General features: G+C 39.7%; 1 protein-coding gene across 9 annotated transcripts in view; it reads right to left on the bottom strand.

Moving 5' to 3' along the window:
• Positions 1 to 21,182, bottom strand: part of EZH2 (enhancer of zeste 2 polycomb repressive complex 2 subunit) — a 55,088-nt gene that overhangs the window by 7,750 nt on the left and 26,156 nt on the right. For 4 of the 9 annotated variants that reach the window (XM_074366856.1, XM_074366852.1, XM_045516560.2 and 1 more), the window contains 9 exons: positions 17,691 to 17,869; positions 14,258 to 14,374; positions 11,286 to 11,406; positions 10,413 to 10,553; positions 9,345 to 9,447; positions 8,706 to 8,869; positions 3,246 to 3,337; positions 1,627 to 1,867; positions 819 to 988 (listed from right to left, as the gene is read on the bottom strand). In XM_074366856.1, the coding sequence (XP_074222957.1) occupies positions 819 to 988; positions 1,627 to 1,867; positions 3,246 to 3,337; positions 8,706 to 8,869; positions 9,345 to 9,447; positions 10,413 to 10,553; positions 11,286 to 11,406; positions 14,258 to 14,374; positions 17,691 to 17,869 (1,328 nt within the window). The remainder of the gene's footprint in view (positions 1 to 818; positions 989 to 1,626; positions 1,868 to 3,245; positions 3,338 to 8,705; positions 8,870 to 9,344; positions 9,448 to 10,412; positions 10,554 to 11,285; positions 11,407 to 14,257; positions 14,375 to 17,690; positions 17,870 to 21,182) is intronic. The other 5 variants (XM_074366855.1, XM_074366853.1, XM_074366854.1 and 2 more) reach the window with 2 other exon arrangements.

The raw sequence follows: 21,182 nt of genomic DNA, 5'->3' as shown, positions 1-21,182 counted from the left end.
ATTACGTTCTGATCACGAGTCAGGAGGCTCAGTCTAAATTCCTCCTGGTTTTTAAAACCCACTGCCGCCTAGATCCCTCCCAGGGCTGAGCCCACTCTGGGAGGGGTCTCTCTCCTTGTCTGTACTGGTGGGTTAGGGGGTGGGTAGGCCAGGTGGGACATTTCAGAGGGCCTCCTGAAATCCCCAGGTCCCAGGGGAAAGGGAAGAGGCAGAGGAAGGGCTCAGAGGGAGGCGGGCCTTCCTCTCACTGCCCTGCTGAGAGAACTCGGTCCCTTGGCATTGTCGAGCCGCAGGTCCTCCAGCTCACTAATGAAGACAGCAGCTTTCCCACCCGTTCTCTGTCCCAGGGAAAGGTGACTCAGGTGACCAACAGAATTTAAAGGGATATAGTCCTAAACAGTGCAATATCCTGGACTGGATCTTGGAACAAAGAAAAGAACATCTGTGGAAAAACTGGATATCTGAAGAAGGTCTGGATTTTAGTTAATACATAAGAACACCAGTGTTGACACTGGGGCAGGGTGGGTGAAGAGTATATGGGAACTCTGGGCTCCATTTGCAACTTTTCCATAAATTGAAAATCATGCCCACATAAAAGTTTATTAAAAAAAAAATAAAAACCACTGCCGCCTAACCTGAAATATCTAAAGTCGAAAGAATAATTTTCTTTCGGTTTCCACTCAGTGAAAAAAAGAAATTTACTTCTTTTCAGGAGATGAACAGGAGCCTAATGGTACCAGGAATGTCCCTGTGTCTGGACAGTGCGCACCGCCCCCTCCACCTGGAGCCCTGGGGCAGCAGCGATGGGACACGCTTGCCTGTCGACAGGTTTTGGTCCCGATCAGCCTGGCGATGGCACAGAAGTTGTCGTAGTAGGTGCCGATGAGGACCCGGAACATGGAGGCCTCAGCGCCGCTCCACAGCACGTTCTCAGGGGGCTCGCTGTTGGGCTTCATCTTTATTGGTGTTTGACACCGAGAATTCGCTTCTATGAAACCAAAGGTACACAGTGGTCAAGAAACGGCAGTTAGGAAAAGGAAGAAGGAAATGGCAGCTGGAGAACAGAATTAAGACTTACATTCGGGTGTGCTTAAGAAAACAGGATGTGAATCATATCTGAGGATAAACTAAGGCCAGAACCTGGACCAGTAAGCTTTCCCCCATGGGAACCAGGGGACAAGCTCCCTCTAACACAGCTTTCCAAAATGAAAGCCAACGGGTTATACCATTAGGATTCACGCTGTGACTCACGGGGCTGAAAGGACAATGGAAATCCAATCAGTAACGTGCCAGAGGGTAGTTCTAACTCTCTCTCCTGACCAAAACTGCCCCAGACCAGCAAGACTGTTCAACCGAATGATCAGACTTTCATCACACTCTGGCTAAGCAAGAGGGGAAAGGGAAAATGACCCGGAGTAAAAATGAACAGGGTCGTCCACCCTCAAGCCGCCCAGACAGGCAAGCGTCCCAGGCGAGGGCGGGGTGAGGGGAGAGGTGCGGGTCATGGGATGCAGGGCGCCCTCGGGTTTCTCGCTCTGTGCAAAACGGCCCAGCTAGGGAAGCGACCCGGCCACGATACCCGCTCGTGCTCACCGCAGCAGGAGGGCCGGCGAGCGGCCGCCTCACCTGAGGAGCTGGAGGTCTCGTCCTTCTTCTCCTCCTCCTCCTTGTCGTTGCTCTCTCCCCCGGTCTCGGTCCCCGCCTCCCTGTCACTGTCAGTGTCCTTGGACTCCAGCACGCTGACGGTGGGGGTGCTGGGTCTGCTGCTGCTGTTGGGCAGCCGGCCTCTCCTGCGGCCCCCCGGCCGTTTGGGGGGCGTCTTGATCCGCTCGGCAGTGAGGGCGGCAGCAAACTCCTTTGCTCCCTCCTATAAAGGGAAAAGTGGAGACATCAAGGTAAAGTTCTGCAGCTCGTTTCAGTGGAGGAGAAAAAAAATAGGACTGCATAAGCAAGTTAGTCCCATTTACCACAACATCTGGTTTTCACAAATAATCACGTATCTAATACGATTGTTTTCTATCTGCTTTTGACAGTCTGACGATTTCAGAAAGATAAACATGGATTCTATACAAAGCAGTACAAAATCAGGCAAGGAGACAGCTCTATGTTACCTGATTATAAAGTAAAATACAAAATATACTTCATGTAATACAGTCTATTTAAACGTGAACTTGAAGAAGAATCATAGACCTAACGTGCACCTAGAACCAGACTCTCCTTTCTCAGGGTCTCTTAAGCGAACACATCTCTTTCTACGGTAACTCTCAGTGTACACAGGACGACAAAACATATACACATGCTCCGCTCCGTCACTCCTGCCTCACTGCAGAACAGCCCGCTTTGCTCCCGTAGGGCACGCACGGCCCCAGAGAGACAGGAAGGAACTCGAACAGGCCGTGAGGGTTACGCTCTGCATTACCAAGTGCAGTAATCCCATCTCAGAAAGTATAAAACAACGGTCAGAGCATGGATTACAGAGAGACTACAGACACACTTTAGATGAGCCAAATAAAATTCTGCCTTGTAAAGAATATAAAACAGTGCCAAGAGTTCCATTTTTAGTGGCAATAGAAGGGAGAAGTTTGAGAGCAGCCAACAGTTTTATACTTCATTCTACAAAAACCAAATTGCTTAAAAATCGGATACCTTCTGCAGGTGCCATTCAATGAATCTTCTGTCCAAAATCCAACAGGCAATATATACCCACTTAGTTCCTAGGTAGGAGTGGCTTGGTTCAAAGAGGGGAAATGGTAAAAATAAGATAGTGCCCGTAAAAAACAACTTTTCTACCTCATATTTTCTTAAACCCTTACCTTTTCTCCATCATTATTTAAAAACAACAAAAAACAAAAACACACCACTTCTACGGGACCTATATAATACAGCTCAGATACAGTGGGTCTAAGACGCAAAGGGCTCGGGCTCTGACAAAAGCCTGGGGACCACTGCCTGCAACCATTGTGTCGCTGGGGGGAGCGGGCCACCTGTGCTTCCCATGCTTATGAGCTCTGGGAAACACCAGAGTCCTGGGCCCTACAGACCTCATGCTGAAGAGATTAACAGAGAATACGAGATTAAGGAAGGACTAGAGTGTGCGGTACGTTAAGAGCCACGAAGAGACATGGGTGAGAAATCTCTGCCCATCACGTGGCCAACAAAAGCATGGGAACGGCCAGGTTACCGCTGACTTCATGGGCCTCACCAAGTCCTGCAGTGCCCTCCAGACCCCTGCCGCGCACGCTTACCAAGTGCTGGTAACACTGCGGGCCGCAGGGCTTGTTGTCCAGGGCCGTCTCCGTGTTCTTCCGCTTATACGTGTTGGGTGTTGCGTGAAAAGCTGCAAGATAACCATGAAATACCCAAATATAACTATGAGACATTTACTTTCCCATTTCTCCAGTTCCAAAGGAAAAAGTCAATGAACACATCACACTTGTGCTGATGGGTGGCTTACGTCATGGAACTTCCTTCAAGCTCGTACTGAATTATCACCATGTATTGTCCTCCGGTCCCCCCAGAACACCTGAGCTCTAATTATAAACATCTGAGGCCTTAATGTCTCCACAGAAAACAACTGACACATCCTCTGCACAGTAATCAGACGTCCTCTTTTTACCAAGAGAATTCTGACATCTACAGTTTCTTGGTTTCTAAAGAAAGGTCAGCAACCAGCTTGTCAAATGTGGGAGAATAGGACACCACTTGTTAAAAACCAGTTTCAGAGCTAATGCGGACAGCCTCAGAACCCTCAAATCCAATTTCTGTGAATCATACACAATTCAAGAACCCAGGGAGAGCCTGCGCAGTCAGCACCTTTCTACAGGGAAGCATGAGGGTCAGATAAAACAGGTTTTAGAAAAATGAAGTGTTTGAAACCGACAGCTCCTAAATAATATAACACAGGTTCACGCTGCAGCACGCTGCTACTTAACTAACCAAGTATGAAAGCACTGCAGTGAGGGCTTCAGTCGGCCTGGGGAAGCATGCTTCCCGTGCACCAAGGCAAACACTAGAAACACCCTGCTCAGAATGAATAAGATGAAAGTTATTTCGAACAAAAAGTGACAAATTCATGAAATAAATCGTTTTTAAAATATTTGTTAAAAGGCATACTTAAAAGATTGTGATGAGCCAGAAGCCCATACCGACCAACATGTTTTTGGTTAAAGTTTTTAGTTCGGATGTCCCCTCTAGTACATACTACACTTACAGATTGATAGTTCTATCCCAATTCAGTGCAGAAGACACATCTGTGTCTGTGCACATACACGTACACAAATGAGGACAGCATCCTCTGCTGGTCTGGAGACAGAAGATGTCTCTCAAGTCAGGATGAGGTGACAGTATCCTCATCACAAGCCACAGTTACACAGCCTCCAAGTTAAGAACAAATTCAGGCCATAAAGGAAAAATTAACATACTAGTAACCAAAGGTACTTTAAAAAAAAATTAAAAGTACCATTCTTAATTGCACACTGCATTCAGCTAAAGAAAAAGAACTGTTCTAGGAACTAGATTTTCCTCAGCAGAATTTCAAACTTGAATTCTTTAGGAAAACTTGGTATATAAAGAATTCTCTCTCCTAGAAATGTCTTGACTATTTTAAATTTCCAGAATACTGAATATAATCTTTTCAGATAGGCACTTAAAGTACATGAACTAAGTCATTAAAATACATTTTAAACTAAAATAATACAGGGGAAAAAACTACATAAGATTCCCTGATCAGGAAAATTATTAGATGGAAAATTAAAGCAAGATACTTTAAATTTTTACAATAGGATAAGAACAGGGATACTGGGGGCTTTTTTAAATTTTTTTTAACTTCAAAAGCAACCTATAAAATCTAGGTGAACATTTTTATCTAAGTTTTCAAACAAAAGTAAGACTTATAAATTATAACATACAATTCTAAATATTCCCTAGGCCTGTACTTGAGATTTAAGGCCCTCTAATAGAAAAGATTCATGATCAGATACTGAGCTTCTGGCCCAATGAACTGCCAATCCCCTATCAACAAAACACCTTCCTTATAAAAGGCTGACACCCCTAACAACTAAATAACAAGTAAGGCCCAGTATCAGTAAGGTTACCAGCACAGAAATAATAAAAACAGTTGAAATCTAAAAAGGCCTCTTTCACCCAGAAATTTTAAAGTCTCCCTTGAACAATGAGTGAAAGAGGAAATACAAAATATTCCCTAAAATTCCTTTAAAAACAAAGCAACAATACCAAATGTCATAACCTAAAAGAGAAGCTGAAACTGTGCTCCAGAGACAACTCATTGTACTAAATATATATATTCAAAAAATAAAAATAACACAAACAGAAAAACAGTAAAAAAAAAAAAAAAAACTAATACAGTAGCTGATTCTGAGGGAACACAAAACAGATTTTTTAAATTTATAAACCAAGTCTTAATCTCATCAAGAAAAAGGGGGAGAATGAAACACAGAAGAATAATCACAGAAATAAATTAAAAGAATCATTAGAACACACAGATCAACGTTATAGAAATAAATTTCAAAACCTGAATGAAATGGATAAACTCCTAAAACTGACCCAGGAGCGACAGGAAATGTATATCCTAGCACTGCTGTCATTTAGCACGGCCATGAAGACGCAGTCAGACAGGAGAGAGAAGTTAAAGTTACAAAGATTGGAAAGAAGGCGAAACCATCCATAACCATAGGTAGTTTAATTACAGCTGGAAAACGCAAAAGAATCTACTGAGAAAGTATTATAAACAAGAACAACTCAGTAAGGTAGCAAGGTATGAAATATGGAAGGACAAAAGCTCAGCACATTTAGTGCCTAGAAATCTGACCAAGAATATACACCAACTAGAGGAAGAAAATCTTGAGGTTATTAAAGGATAAAAGGAGACATCATATAGTCAGACATAACCCTTATTTTTAAACGTCAAAAAAACCCCACCAAGTTTCTTCTGTATAGCACAGGGAACTATATTCAATATCTTGTAATATGTTTTATGAAAATGAACATATGTATGTATATGCATGACTGGGACATTGTACTGTACACCTGAAACTGACACATTGTAACTGACTGTACTTCAATAAAAAAATTTTTTTACCCTTTAGTTAAATAAAAAAATTTTTAAAAAAATAGATGTTAATTTCCTCCTGGACAGATAGACTCAAGGAACAGAACCCAAAGACCAGAAACACCCAGCACACATGGTGAAAGGAACAGAGGCAGCAGCTCAGGGCAGCCAAGGAGGGAGGGAGGAGGAGTTGGATCCAAAATTTTAACAGAATAAATTCCAAACTGATCAAAGGGCTAGATTTTTTTTCCTGTTTTTGTTTTTTTTAATGAAGTCTATAAAACGTTCTAGGAAAAAAAGCAAGAAACTCTCTAAAAATCTAAGAGTAGGGAAAGCCAACTGGTAAATTAAACAAACTTTAAAGGTTTTTTTAACCTTGCATATGGGATTTTTACCAAACAACAAACTGGGGGGAAAAAGTTGCAACTCATCTCAAGAAAACTAATTTCCTGACTATATAAAAGAGGTTCAAGACATCAAAAAGTCCAGAAAACCAGACGGATAAATATAGTTCAGGAAAAAAATGAAAGTCTCTTAAACATAAGAAGATAAAATGCAAATTAAACTATGCTAAAAACCATTTACTGATTTGATAAATAAAATCAACAATATCTGTATGTGTATGTATGACTGAAATATTATGCTATACACCAGAAACTGACACAACATTGTAACCTGATTATACTTTAGTTTTTTGTTTTTGTTTTTGTTTTTGTTTTTGTTTTTTTGTTTTGAAAAACATACTCTCCTGGCAGGGCTCTGGGAAACAGGGACTCTTAGTTTGCTGGTAGTTCTTTAAGTCGACAGGCCCCTACATGGCAGGTCATCTGGCAACATCTGCACCGAGTGGACCAGGTTAACTCACACTTGTGAGGAAGGACGGACAGCCCCACGCACGGTTAGTCACTGCAGTGCTGTCACAGCCCAAGGCTCAAAACAACCCAATGCTAACCCTCTGAACGAGCGACTCAGTTAAGTTATAGGGCCCTCTTCGGCAGGGGACCATGCAGCGTCCAGACAGGAACGAAGTCTACAGTGTGAAGTCCAAAAGGGGAGAAAGCTGAAGAGCGTGGCAGCATTTGAACAGGGTGGCTGGGAAAGACTACAGCTGTGTTTCCAGAAGAGACCATAGAAGGTACAGGAGAACGAGCAACACAAGCAGTTTAAGCACAGGGAAGTGAGGACGCGGGCGGGCCAGAAGGAGGGGAGACTTCCCTGGACACCTTCCAGTGCTCTTTTGAAATCGAAGTCCTGTGAATGATGGTTTATTTAAAATACAACAGCTAAACATAAGCCAAGTGCTACTTTAAGTATTTTACACGTGGTAAGTAATAAATTTAATCCCACGACAGCTTATATTATTCCCATTACATAGACAAAGAACAAAAAGCACAAAATGCTGAATTTAACAGGTATGTTTAACAATACCTCAAATAACTTATTTTATCTAAGGAAAATATATAGTGTATAATATTTTGTCAAAGTCAGTGTAAAGCAATGAATCCGTTAAGGCTACACTACGAAGAGCCCGGCTCTCGTGAGACGAGAGGAATAGCGGGCCCCACTGCAGGGAGCAGCCGGCCCGCCGGCCCCATGGACGCCAGCCTTCCTGAGGGACACACCCCCTCCTCTCCCCAGCCTGAGTGGCAAGACGACGAGCAGGTTCAAGCTTCACCAAAATTACTCAAATTGGAATAGCACAAGAAAACAACTCTTGCATAATGTTTAAAAGTAATATCCTCCTGTCTTTCTTGGTTCATCAATATGACAAAAAGGTCCATCAGATGCTATATCTATACACGACAAAGTGGAGGGACGATTTCATTGACTCGAAGAAGAGCTCCCACCAATTTTTTTTGCTACAGTGGTATCAGAATGCAATTCAAACATTCTTAAATAAGAAGTGAACATTATTTTTAAAACGGTCATGTATAAAGGGAAATTAAGTGCAATTCAAGACAACTACTTCAAGGGCTGTGTGAAGACAATGAGGCCAAACCAGTAAGATATCTGATAACCTGACAATGGCTGGGGTAACAAATGGCTGACTTCTACGAATTATTAAAAGTACCAAATCATCAACTGAAACCTCATTCCCCAGCAATGTCAGAAAAATAAGTAATATCATGTGTGCCACACTTAAATTTCATTAAAAACATTTTATGCTTTACCTGTATTCAAATGCAGGTGTTTTTAAAAGTAGCTTATTCAGAGAACCCAAAGAAAAAAACAGAACAGATTTAACACTAAATAGATAATATATATAAACACCTTTTTAGCCAATTTCTTGGTCAACAAAAGTTGTCTGTCAATATTGGCACTGTTGCTCTGGGCTATGAGCTGGTTCACAGTAAGTTTTATTATAAAACAACCACTTGGTTAGCATGTATGGAAAAATCACTGACCTGTATTCTGAGTGAGTGGGAGACAGAAGTCCAAACTTAACCTGTGCAAGACTTCAGAGCAACCCTCAAGCAACAAATTAAGTAACAATCCTCTGATCCTAACATATTGTTCAATTGTAACTGCAAGATTAAATGACAAGTTCTAGTGGTAACAAATGACAACACCCAAGTGCTTTAAGACATTAATTCCACAACAAAGGAAGAAAGTGAGAACGTACAATAACGGCACTTACGATGTAGGAAGCAGTCGTACTTAAAACAGCGCCTGCAGAAGAGCGTGTGGAACGAGTGCAGGCTCTGCTCCCTCTGGACAGACTTGGCGTTCGGCCCGTCTATGTTTGGGGTGCACTCGGGAGGGAGGGCACCCGGCAGCTGCTGCTCGGTGAGCTCTTTGTACCTGCGCTCAAGGCGAAACCAGAACTCATTGAAAACAGAGCTTCTGCAAGGTTTCTGGGTACTCTGTTTCATGTTTATCTTGCCTAAAACACAAAAAAAGGTCTAGCCTACAACAATATTTAGATGAAGAGCCAATTAAATACTATGCCTGGTATATCAAGGAACAAATTCACTGGCGTGATTTACATCTGTCATGAAAAATGTGACTATTTAAAGTGAAGCATGAACTGCACTAAAAATTCTACAAGTGTGCAGACAAATGGCCTCCCACACGAACTCCTGTCAGTTGTGTGTGTGCGCACGCACGCGTGTTTATTTCGGGCACTCCAGACACATGTGCATCAGCTCGGAGCCTCACAGACTCGTCAACACAGGACGCTGGGCTCGGCTCCCAGGCTGCATTGCTCTGGCTCTAATAAACCAAACGGTGAGTTACTCCACACGAGGCAAGACCACCTCCAAAGAACAAATCTTACTTTTCCTTTAGCTCTTCTGCTGTGCCCTTATCTGGAAACATTGAGGAAATAGCTTCAAAAATTTTATCAGAAGGAAACTTTCGAGGTGGGCGGCTTTCTTTATCTAAACAGAGAAATAGAAAAGGGGAAAAAAAAAAAAAAAGAATGAAAGTAAATCTTTTCTCCATATCTAACAATCTAACAAAGCAGATTTTCCAAGAAAGTATCAACTCTAGTGTTTTACTTACTTCTAACATATTTTACAAGTATCTGGAATGCTGGTAGGTCGGACAAAAATTCAAAGTCAAATATACAAAGTTTTAACTAAGTGCACTGGGAGGCAGAAAACCAAGGTTCTAATCCCAGCTCTGCCACTAACTGATTCTGTGACCTTGGCTGGTCACCGATCCACCTGGGGCTGTTTCCTCATCTGTAAAATGGAGGAGCTAAACTAGATAGATGATCACCAAGGTACTTGTTCTAAAAATTGTACACTTCTCTGAAACTGCAATTTTTCCCCAAATTCTTTTATACTGTCTTAACAACAGGCTTTGTCAAATCTCCACCAACTGTGGGCTCTAACTTGGAATTCTATTTTTCTGGTAAACCATAACAAGTGTGCAGGTTAAAACACATGCTCTGGGGTCAGAGCTTGTTCCCATCACAGCATTTTCTGGGCTGTTTCTTCCCAACACTGTGATAACTTACTTCACACCTCACTAAACCCATCAGCTAACTATACAGTGGATCCAATGATAAAATCCACCTTGTGGAACATTATGAGGATTAAATACATATACATGCATATAAGCGGATGAGCAGACTCCCTGTACACTGTCAATGACCATTCTGTTATGTACCAATAATGATTATGATGATTGCCCAGGGAAACCCAAAAATCATACGTTCTTTTGCTAGTCAAGGGAAATAAAGATGCTCAAGTGCAGGATGAAATGTTACAAATAATATTCTAATTTTGACTACACTACCACTTATGTGATATTTAACAAAAGATTTATCCGCACTCTACTGTTTCTGGAAAATGCTGTAATGGTCACCCACGAACCTGCAGACAGAATGACAACGCACCTTCCCGGTTCTCCTCCAGACCTTTCTGTGTGTCTTCTCTGTCGTCAGGGTCATCTCCATCATCGTCCTCGTCCTCATCACTGTACTGACCAAGTGCGTTCACCAGCTCCACAAAAATCTCGTCATTGATAAATCCACATTCTGAAATTCGCCAAGTCAAATATCAGAAATACACAAAAGTTTATGTTGCCTTTTCTAATTTATGAGAAACAGCTGGGGTCTATCAATCAGCACTATAGCATTATTATTACATTGTGGGAGGAAAGATCATTTTCAGGACTGGCCTGAGGCAAAGTTCGAAGCAGAATTTATCTTTGACACCTGCCATTTTCACAAGTGTCCAGTGCTACAACAACCTAATTCTTCACAAACTAACTATGGGCTTAGCCTCCTTCCAAACAGTGTATCTGACAGACCTCGCTATCCACCCACAACAGGAAAAGACACACATTGCCATCCTGCCAGGCAATTTAACAGGGTCTCCTGGACAAAACACCGGAGTTGCGATTCTGATGACAGAATTTCAGGTGCTGCAAGTGCCTGGTGGGGAAGGTATTTTTGGAGCCCATGTCACACAAGCAGAGCCCTAATCCTCACTAATTTTACTGCTAAAGAATCTTAAAATTGACATACACTCCAACAATTCTATTTAGTTTACGTATTACTGACATTATAATTTGTTATAACTATCTATGCATTATTTTCAAGTGGCAAACATGATCCTTCAATTTAAAAATAGGGAAAACATTGAAAATTTTAGGCTTGTGAGTCCAGGCCAGTCCAGCAATTTTTTCATACCCGTTTTTAAAAAAAAAAAAAATTAAAATATCAATTCTCTGGCCCCCTTTCCAGGAGAATAAATGCATGGCTCACCTCTATCCCCATGTACTTTTCCATCGTAATTTTTTATTAGTTCTTCAATGAAAGTCCCATCCTGGTCTAAAACTTCATCCCCCATATAAGGAATGTTATGTAATACAGTTTCATCTTCCACCTAAAAGTAAAAATATATGTATTTAAAAAGCAGGCTTATCCTAAGTATCAAAATATTCTTTAAGTAAATGTAATTAACTAAAACACAAAAATATTTTTTCGTAAGTAGATGTCTGTATCCAGTTCTCCAAATTTAAAATAATAGACAGCAAACTCTCAAAGCTACAAATAAAAGACCCCTCTCAACACAACATCGTAAACTGACTACACTTCAATTAAAAAATACAAAAAGACCCCTCTCATCAATAAGCAGTTCATCTGAGAGAACTGTTTATAGGAAAAAAATTTAAGAGAAAATACTGTATTATCTAACTTAATCTCATCAATCGTTAAAACTTACCATTATTGTATATCTAAGGAAAAAAATGCTGCAAATCACAATATGATTCCATCAATTTTAAGACACATTTGTATTTTAGATGTTTGAAAGTGTCTTAGGATCGACGAAATATGGTTTTTCAAAATAAACTATAAAAAACCATACCAAAAAAGAAAAAAAACTATAAATATGGATTTCCAAACTTCACTTGACAACGTAATTAAGGGATATTCAATAGAATAAAATTCTAGGAATGTAAAACAGAGTATCGATGGTCCATTAAAGTTTGTGCCAAAAGGATTTACTCTTAGGCATAAAATAGAAACATTCCAGAATAAAATATTTCAATACTGAGATGAACGAGACGCATATGAAAGTCGGAAGTGCTAATAAAGATGACAGGTGAGTTTACATGAAGGTTTTGAAAACAGGAGGAAGAAGGTGCTAGCTTAGCAGGAAAGAGCCAATCCAAAGTTCAGAGAGAACAGAGTGCTACAGAAGACAGGGACAGGAAGCTGACATTCATGGAGGAAGAGAATTTTCGATAAAGAATAAAAAAAGACAGCAATTACAGATAAAGATGCGAAGTTTCCGAAGTCTGTATCTAAATAAGGAGACTAATTTAAAACAAGGATAGGTCTAAGTCTTGAGAGGCCTCTGAACAGAGTATTGGTTAAAAATAGAATTTTAGAATAATTCTGATAAACAGAATGGACTGGCTAAGACTGACAGGAGGACGAAGCCACTACGTCAAGTGCGAGGTGCCCGAGGCTGGCCCAGGATCGCTGGGAAGGAAGATACATGGGAAAGCCAAGACACACACAGGGAACTGTGAGGTAGGAGCAGGCAGGAAAAAGCAATAAAGGGAAATTTTCCAAATAACCCCTACGTAGCACATTCAGGACAGCTGCAGAGTTCATAAAGGTAACAGTGCCTTAGACAAACCAGGAAAAGGGTAACTGGGAGAAAGTGCATATAGGGAATAAAATGAAGACTTAGATATTAAGGGATTGCTCTATTCAGATTCAAGCTTATATACAAGAATAGTTCCATCACATCGCACTTGCACTAATCCCATTTAATCTAGGAGAGTGAATTATTTTGAACACAAGCCAAAATTAAATGACAACTGGCTATTTTGTCTTCCCAAATGTATCCATATAACCTTTGCTCCTCAAAACACATCCCAGTCAGAACAGCCTGCCTAATCTGGCTTTCAGCAGCAGCAAAATCCACAGATGATTCATAAATACTATTTACTGACAACATCAAACACTATATTCTTTCAGAATTTCAGTCTGAAAATATGAACCCTCCTGTAAGCTTTTTCAACATGATTCTCCAACTTACTGGGGTTTTTTAGGGTTTTTTTTTTTGCTTGAGGTTAATTTTTGCTTTTATTTGCCAGGGTAACTTAACTACAGCAGGTTGCAAACTTTTTTTACCTAAAAAATACATTTTACAATACAATCCAACAAACACACACATATATGTAAATAACTGAAATCAAAGTTTTGCCAAAAATGTCTACCCTGAGTTTTTTTGTTTTTTTAAGACTTCTTTTTGGAGCAATTTTAGGTTTACAACAAAATTGACAGGAGGGTACAGAAATTTTCCATATACCCCCTTCTCCACACATATGCATTGTCGTTATTTTTGTTCACTGGAGTGGTACTTTTTATCTTTAAACTAAGGATGAATGTACGTTGACACATCATAATCACCAAAGTCCACACAAACTTACTGTTTTTGAATATACTCTTAAACACATACACAGTTGCAGAAGAGTATCTGAAATTTGCCTTTAAGCCTCAACTAAAAAATACTGAAAAGTTACTGAAGACGTGAGAAACGTGTTTATTTTTAAAGTCTAGTAAACAATTCTCCTTAGGCTTACCAAGGGCTTCCATCAATATTTTAATAGCTTTATTATTTTATATATCAAATAAGTAGTAAAAATACATATTTCTAACTTAACAAGTCAAGAATGCATACTCAAATTGCTCTTTTGTTCCATCTGCCTTCATCCTACTTCTGTAAAGAATTAAATACCAGCATTTCATTACGAGAGCTATTGTGCCAGTGTTATCTGTGGAAATATGCTTAACCTTGTGTTTCATAAGCCCTGAGAATATTTCATAGTGTACATTATCATTTAATAACACGCTGCCTAAAATTTTTTTAAATAATAAGTTCTCAATTAACAAGACCTCAAAGTCAGACTGAGATTACAGGATACAGACTGACATCTCATAACCTTCATCTTTTAAATTAATTTTTAACCCCAGGTATGGGTTTTGCTTAATATTTTTCCTTTAGAGAATATTTTAACTAGAAAGGTCTAAGAAAAGGGTAACCCTCAAAATGCTTAAAAATACACATATTAAATCGGTTTAAAAAATTACTCCAAATGCTCCCATTTTGATAGTTGTTTTCATTTAGATACTATCTTGACTTACCTTGATAAGAAAATCATCTATGTTTTATTTAAAAGAAGTGATTATCAAATAAGCAGGACACATTATTTACATACCATGAAATTCTGCTGTAGAGGAGACCAAGAATACATTATGGGTACTGAAGCAACTGCATTCAGAGTCTTTAACGGAATGACTTGTGTTGGAAAATCCAAGTCACTGGTCACCGAACACTAGAAGAGAAAAAATAAAATTGACCTGTAAGAATAAAAGGACAATCCGCAGCTGCAGTCATCACATTATTAAGGGATGCTGCCTGCTTACATCACTTGAAAAGGAAACTTCTTTACCTAAGACAATAAGTTCATAAAAACCAAAAAGGATTCTCTCCTCTCTTTTACTTAGTGTGAAAAAAAGCTTCATATTTTGCAAATTTTTCAAAACCCTCCAACCCTTCCCATACTTACCAGCATTAATAATAATCAAATAGTGTGTTTCTCTGGCTTTCTTTATAAATTTCTTAGCTCAATGCTTCATTTCTTTTATATCTCAACCATGTGGAATAATAATATCTACACCGATATACCACTTAAATCTTACTTAATAGAAATATACAAACTTGTTAGGTTAACCTTTCTTATCTGCACCTTCCCTTTTTAAAAACCCAAGTGTAGTTTGCTGCTGTTATCAGATAATATACAAAGTATTAAAGGTAATATGTCTGAGCTTCTATCACAACAAAATGGATTCAAATCATCTCTGCAAGAGTGTAATCTCTAAACTAGTAATAGTAACGATAGCTAATGTTACTAAGCACTTTCTACTTGCTAGGCACTATTTTAAACACATTACATATCTTATATTTAGTCCTTATTACAACCCTGTAAGATGGGGACTATTCTTAGCGCCATTTTACAGGTGAGAAAACTAAGATAGAGAAAAGATAAGTAACTGGCCCAAAGCCATACATTAGTTAGGGCTAGAATTTAAACCCAGCAAGTCTGACTCTGGAGCCTCTGCTCTCACCCACTACACATACTGTCCCGATACCACATTTCTATACGTATCTATACCGGTTAAGTGCAGCTATTCCTCTGAAATACCGTATTTCATCCAACCTACGATGACATCTATTTCAAAGCAGACCATTATCTCCTCTATCACTAAGAAACTAATGTTGCCAATTTAACTACAAGACAATAGTTTCTTATCATAGTGATTCTAAGATGCACGCCAGTTTCAGGTGTTAAAATGTTAAAAAGGTTGCATCTTCGATTCAATGAAATACGGTAAAAATCTGTGCCCAAATACCACAGCACTTTGCATCCTGTCTAGGAATCCGTCTTTTCTTAAACAGTACCACTACCCAATTATCAGGTCTCCAGAGCCTTCTCAAAAATACCCTGGGCATATAATCAATGAAAATAGAGGAAAAAGAAGTAGAACTGAAGTAGTAAAATGAAACCAAAAAAAATCTTATCTATACAACACACACAATTATTAAATGTTTAATTTTTATTTAACAGGACTTAAAAATAGCAGGACTAGATTTGGTGAAATCAGAGTGGAAGTCTTTGGCATCCAGGCCACACCTGGCCCTCAGCCCATCAGGCCAGGGGGATAATCTTGCAATAGTCACAGTCACTGCAGCACAAAAATAGTTCCTTCCTCGTGGAAGCGAAGGTTTAAAGAGAGTAGTTAGGAAGAACTGTGACAGTGATTAACCCATTAATTTGCCTTCCAAAAGGGCAAAGATAAAGATAATACTAGAAAGCTCGTAGCTCAAGTAAATAAGAAGGTGTGAACAGTTTACTAAAACTCCAAAACCCGCGATCTTTTCCTGTTTCACTCTTTGGCCTCTGATACAACTCTCATCCATCCGTCCAATAATAACAGCAGTTAACATTTATTGAGCACGTACTGTGTTGCAGGCACTGTGCTAAGTGCTTTGTATACATCATCTTAACCACTCCTCATCTTGGCCTTTAGCATCACAATTTCACAAATGAGGAGGAGACTGAGGTTCAGAGAAGTAAAGTAACTTTCCTAGTCAGAAAGGTAGTAAATTACCAAGCCAGGATGGAAGCCTAAGTCTGACTCCGATGCCCCAGCCTCATCCCTGCGCTCTAGCTCTCAGCCTGGAGATGCTCTGCTGGCGCAGTGGGCACTGCGCAGGGACACATGACAAGGTTACAGGAGCATCTCCTCCTCCATGCCCTCTTCTCGTCTACTACTACCACGTCTTCATTCCTTTTTCCTAAGTTACTTAACCAGGTAACTCTGGGGCAAAGAGTGGTTATAATTATGGAATAAAGTATTACACACTGGCCAGTGATTTTAGCACAAAATAACTTCATTTCTTGCAAAACAACTAAACTAGAGTTTTTGATTTTTGTTTTACACCTGGTAGAGGTAAATTAATTCTGTGACTTTAATTCTGAAGACTGCCCCCACAAAGCCTGGGGGGTAAGGGGAACAAGCTGCCTCTCCAACTGACTTATTCACCTGCTTTAACATTTAAATCCAAGGCCACACTTAAGGTAGGACAGCTGAATACCCTGTTCAACCACCAGACAGGAGGATGCTAACTTCGGTTCACTTGTTGGCTCTAATGATGTAGAAAATACGGAGTCTACTGAATGAGGTCAACTGATTTTTCCATGAACAGAAAGAACTCACAGAAGCACAGAAAATAAGACAGCAAAGGTTGCGGCGCTAAGTCCTGCCTCCACGCTGCACCTGCCACACACCTGGGCCCGGTGTCTTAATCAAGCCATACAGGTGTCACCGGGGCCGGAGACAAGCTCTCTGAGGGCAGAGCAGCGGAGGCAGAGCGCGGTTTTACCTCTGTCTCGTGACAATACTCAGCACAGTGTCTCAAAAAAGAGTAGGCACTCAAAAAATGTTTCTGGAATGAACAGACTGATTTTGCTCACTTTCCCTAGTGGAGATTTCAATTTCCCTTTAAAGCTCGGAGAACACCTATTTAGAAAATTGAAGGCCTACACCCACTTCATTATCTATGAAGAATCTCTCTAGAAACCTACCCCACTCTTTACCTATTAACCGTAACTAATAACCATATTCCTTTCATTTATGAAATAATATTCAAATGCAAAAGCATTTGTTGGTAAAACAAGTTTGGGAATTCTTATTTATTGACTTACAGGAAAATTACTCAAAAATCCCAGTTACTTACCAGTAACTTTTTTTCTTTGAAAATGTATCATCCTTGACAGTTTATGTTATTAAGTCTCAGATCACTCAGAGTAGTGAATAGGAGTCTGACCTCATGGGTCTCCACAGCATTTTACCTGATGAGAGTCACATGTCCTGGACTCAGGAACTCACTAGGAGACCTATATCGACAAATTAAATTCTCTAATTCTAGCTCCAACTTGAGGATGACATAAGGAAATTGTTGTAGATAATCCATCATCAATGGTGAAGAAAGAAAACAACTATATTAGTTATCAAGGATGCTACATTTTCAGAGAAACACAGCTTACTGGTAAGTAACCAGGTTCCTCTGAGGATGGATAGACTTACATCAACCAGCTGGTACAATAGGCGACTGTGTGGCTGGACCACTGGGAGCTGGAGAGGGAAGTCAAGCCAAAAATAGTAGTTGTAGGAGTACACAACCAAACTGAGACTCTTGGCAGAAGGCTGGTTCCAAGTAAAAACTGTGTTATGGAAAATCGTAGAGGGAAGAGCAGGTGAATGGCCTGCAGGGAAGGGAAAGAAATTAACACACCCTACTATGTGCCAAGCACTGTGCTAGAGACTTTTACCAAAGTTAATTTCTTTAAAATTCACCACTACCCTGTGAGGTAGGTATGACTCCCCATCTTACAGAGGGACACCCCAAAGGGCAATAGCTATAGCCATCTGGTCTCTAAACAATCTTAAACATTAGAAGGGTTAAGTCCGACTTCCGTATAGTGGAGGGAAAAATACAGTTAGCCAAATTAAAAATATTCTTTACCCTGGTTGGTCCATTTAATTCAAGCCAGAGACACAATGAACTGTTGATATTGTCTAATATCCTTTTGCTTTTCTAAGTAAAAACAATAAGGAACTGTCTCACATCCCAGGTGGAGGGAGGAAGCATCAGCTGCCACCTACTCTGGGGAAAAGCTGAGATGATTCCTGAAACTGCCCACATTCTTTAAGATCTGAGTAGAGAAAAGATGACACACCAAGTTTTAAATTAGCTAGCCCTGCTGGTGAAAATGACAGTGTATATAACTTAATTTCAGACTGCTTCTATGTGAAGGAAGTACTAAAGAAAAAACTGGAATGAGATAAATATCAAGTTTAGATCAAGAAAAGCTCATAGCAGAAGTGAGTTTATAACCAGGTTTATAAGGAGGAGCAGAGAAGGGTGGTGAGCATGTGCTCCAGCAGGAGAGGGTCAGAGGAAAACTCCCGACCCCATCTTGACACAGGCGTATTTAATAAAAGCAGCTCATCAAGGGTGCTGGAGCTAAGGAACAGAAGAGTGGCTCATACCAGACTGTTAAGTTACTTCAATTCTCGCTGCTGAGTATTTATGCTGCAGAGCCGCCGGTCTGGGGAAGAACCTCCACCCAGCAACATGAGGCCCCTGCTCTGAGCTCCCTGAAGCACCACAGGAAGATCTCCTCCCATATAAGCATCAGTCTTACACTTCTGCGGGGAGGGGGGGCAAGTCCAGATTTAAAGTAAAACGGGCAACATTTGGAAAACAATTTCAGGACATTTAAACCCTTCCCTGCAGCTTGGCTTCAGAAGCCTGATCCTGAATAAAGAGACCATAAACAGATAAACCTGGTTAGTACAGTAACCGCTAAGACCCAGTGCAGTCTGGGTCTGAGGTGGTGCCTTTCGGGTAAATCACCTCCTCATAACCTGCCACCTGCCTAAAAGACTGGAGATCAGAAACAGAAGAACAGTTACAGGACGTAAGTTGGTAAAACCACAAAAACACTCCACAAAGCCCATGAAGCAGGTCACCATAGCCACATTTGTCCTTGACATGCAAACTCAAGTACCTAATTCAATAACAGTGCTGTGAGGGGTAAATAAGACCATTTCCATCATTAGAAAAAAAAAAAAAAAAGAAAAAGAAAGAAAACAAAAACTAAGAAGCAGAACAAAGCAGAAAGTCAGGGTTTCTATCAGCTGGGGCAGCACAAGCTAGGAAGCCCTGTTTCCACAAGTAGACGTGAGGCTTAATGCCACCCAGCAGCACAGGCACCAGCAAGACTGCCACGGACGCGGCCTCTGAGGAGGAGCTCCAAGTCCTGGCTCAGGCGCTAAACCTGCTCGGGTGACCACCAGCAGGGAGGCCAATTTTCCTGATCTTTGCGAAACACATTTATAACTGCTCCTTAACAGCTCACGGATGGTCACTCAGTGAATAGCAATGAAATGACGACAAAGCTAAACAGAGAAAAATTAAAAACAAAATCCCTCACTCACTCTTCACACCAAAGAAAAGGTTAAATGATATTAAAATGTAAAAATTAAAACAGAACTAAAAAAAAGACAGTTGATAATCTTGAAGTGGAGGAAGGCTTTGTAAGTCTAAGAAACCCAGAAATCGAAAGAAATTCTAATTTGACTACATAAAACTTCTGTATAACCAAAATATAGCACAAATAACATCCATTAAAATGGGGGGTCTGCAGAACAGATGATTAAAAACTACTATTTATAATATACAAAAAGTCCTTCAAAATCATAAGAAAAAGTCCAACCCAATTTCAAAAGACTGAAGACCGTAAGAGCCAACTCACGAAAGAAATATAAACAAACAATAGGTACTTAACTTACTGATTAAAGAAAGGTAAGCAAACTTTAATATTTTATCTATCATACTGACAAAGATTAATAAGATTAATATTTTATCTTGGCAATATTGATAAACACTTCCATGAACAGTTGGTGAGAGTGTAAATGTAAAACCTTTGGGGGCAATTTTGTAATCTCTGTTAAAATTTTAAATCTGCATATCCTCTTGACTTATGAATCCTGTTTCTAGGAACTTTTCCTACAGAATTACTCAAGAGGCAAAGATGTGTATGAAGGATATTCACTGAGATGCTAATTGCAAAAGGGAAAAATAAAAGCCTAAGTGTTCATCAATTATGAACAGGGCCACTAATTGTGATATATCCACAGGACCAAGCACTGTGCATTGTTGGAGAGACTGAAGACCTGGACAGAGGCTGTAAAGTGATGCCGAATAGCAGGCATGTTTTATATGGGAGTAATGTTTCAAAATAAAATGTATAGTATCACTTATTAACATGTTATTGTATATAGAAAAAGAAATCTGAAAGAATAAGTTACAGGGTTTGGACTACAGGGACTTTTGCCTGTTTTATATATTTCTTTGTTATTTGAATTTTTGTAATTAGCATTTTGCAATCAGCTTTATTTGAAGAAAAAGATTAAAAACAAGAGTTTGATTAACCCAACAGATAGTCACAATTAGCTGGTATAAAACTGCCTCATCAGTTGCCAAGGTAGCTCACTAATCGGCCCAACCTTCCAAAACAGTACTCAAATAATATTCTTTTATGAAATCTAGTAAAAGAAGATAAAACAGAATCGTAAGCAGTGGGTGTAAGTCAATCCACATTACCAAGCTAAACTGCTACAGAAGCTCGCTCTTATTTCTTGAGAGGAATGAACAGCCTCTAACACTGCAGAGACCACACCAGCATCTCTTTAGGTTTTTGTTCATTCTGTTTTTAAAACAGCTGCCAAAATTCAGTCTTGCATTTTGGGAAGAGACTTGATCTTTGTAATAGTCAATTTAACAGTAATTTTTAAAATACAAACTATATATACAGCAAATTTTTAGAAGAAAAACAGCAAATTAAACAGTTTCTAATTAACAAAATAAATATTTGACATTTCTGAAAAGTTCACTTTTTAAACTTAAGGCATATAATCTTAAATTTAAAATGTGATCTCAAACAGCGTAAGTGTATGATGTATCTTTAATGTATGCTAATGATACATAAACTCAAATGACGTAAGTGATCT

Source organism: Camelus bactrianus, chromosome 7, assembly GCF_048773025.1.
Source record: "Camelus bactrianus isolate YW-2024 breed Bactrian camel chromosome 7, ASM4877302v1, whole genome shotgun sequence".
In the NCBI taxonomy this organism is placed as follows: domain Eukaryota; kingdom Metazoa; phylum Chordata; class Mammalia; order Artiodactyla; family Camelidae; genus Camelus; species Camelus bactrianus.
The sequence above is the reverse complement of the archived record's forward strand: the minus strand, read 5'-3'. Positions and strand labels throughout refer to the sequence as shown.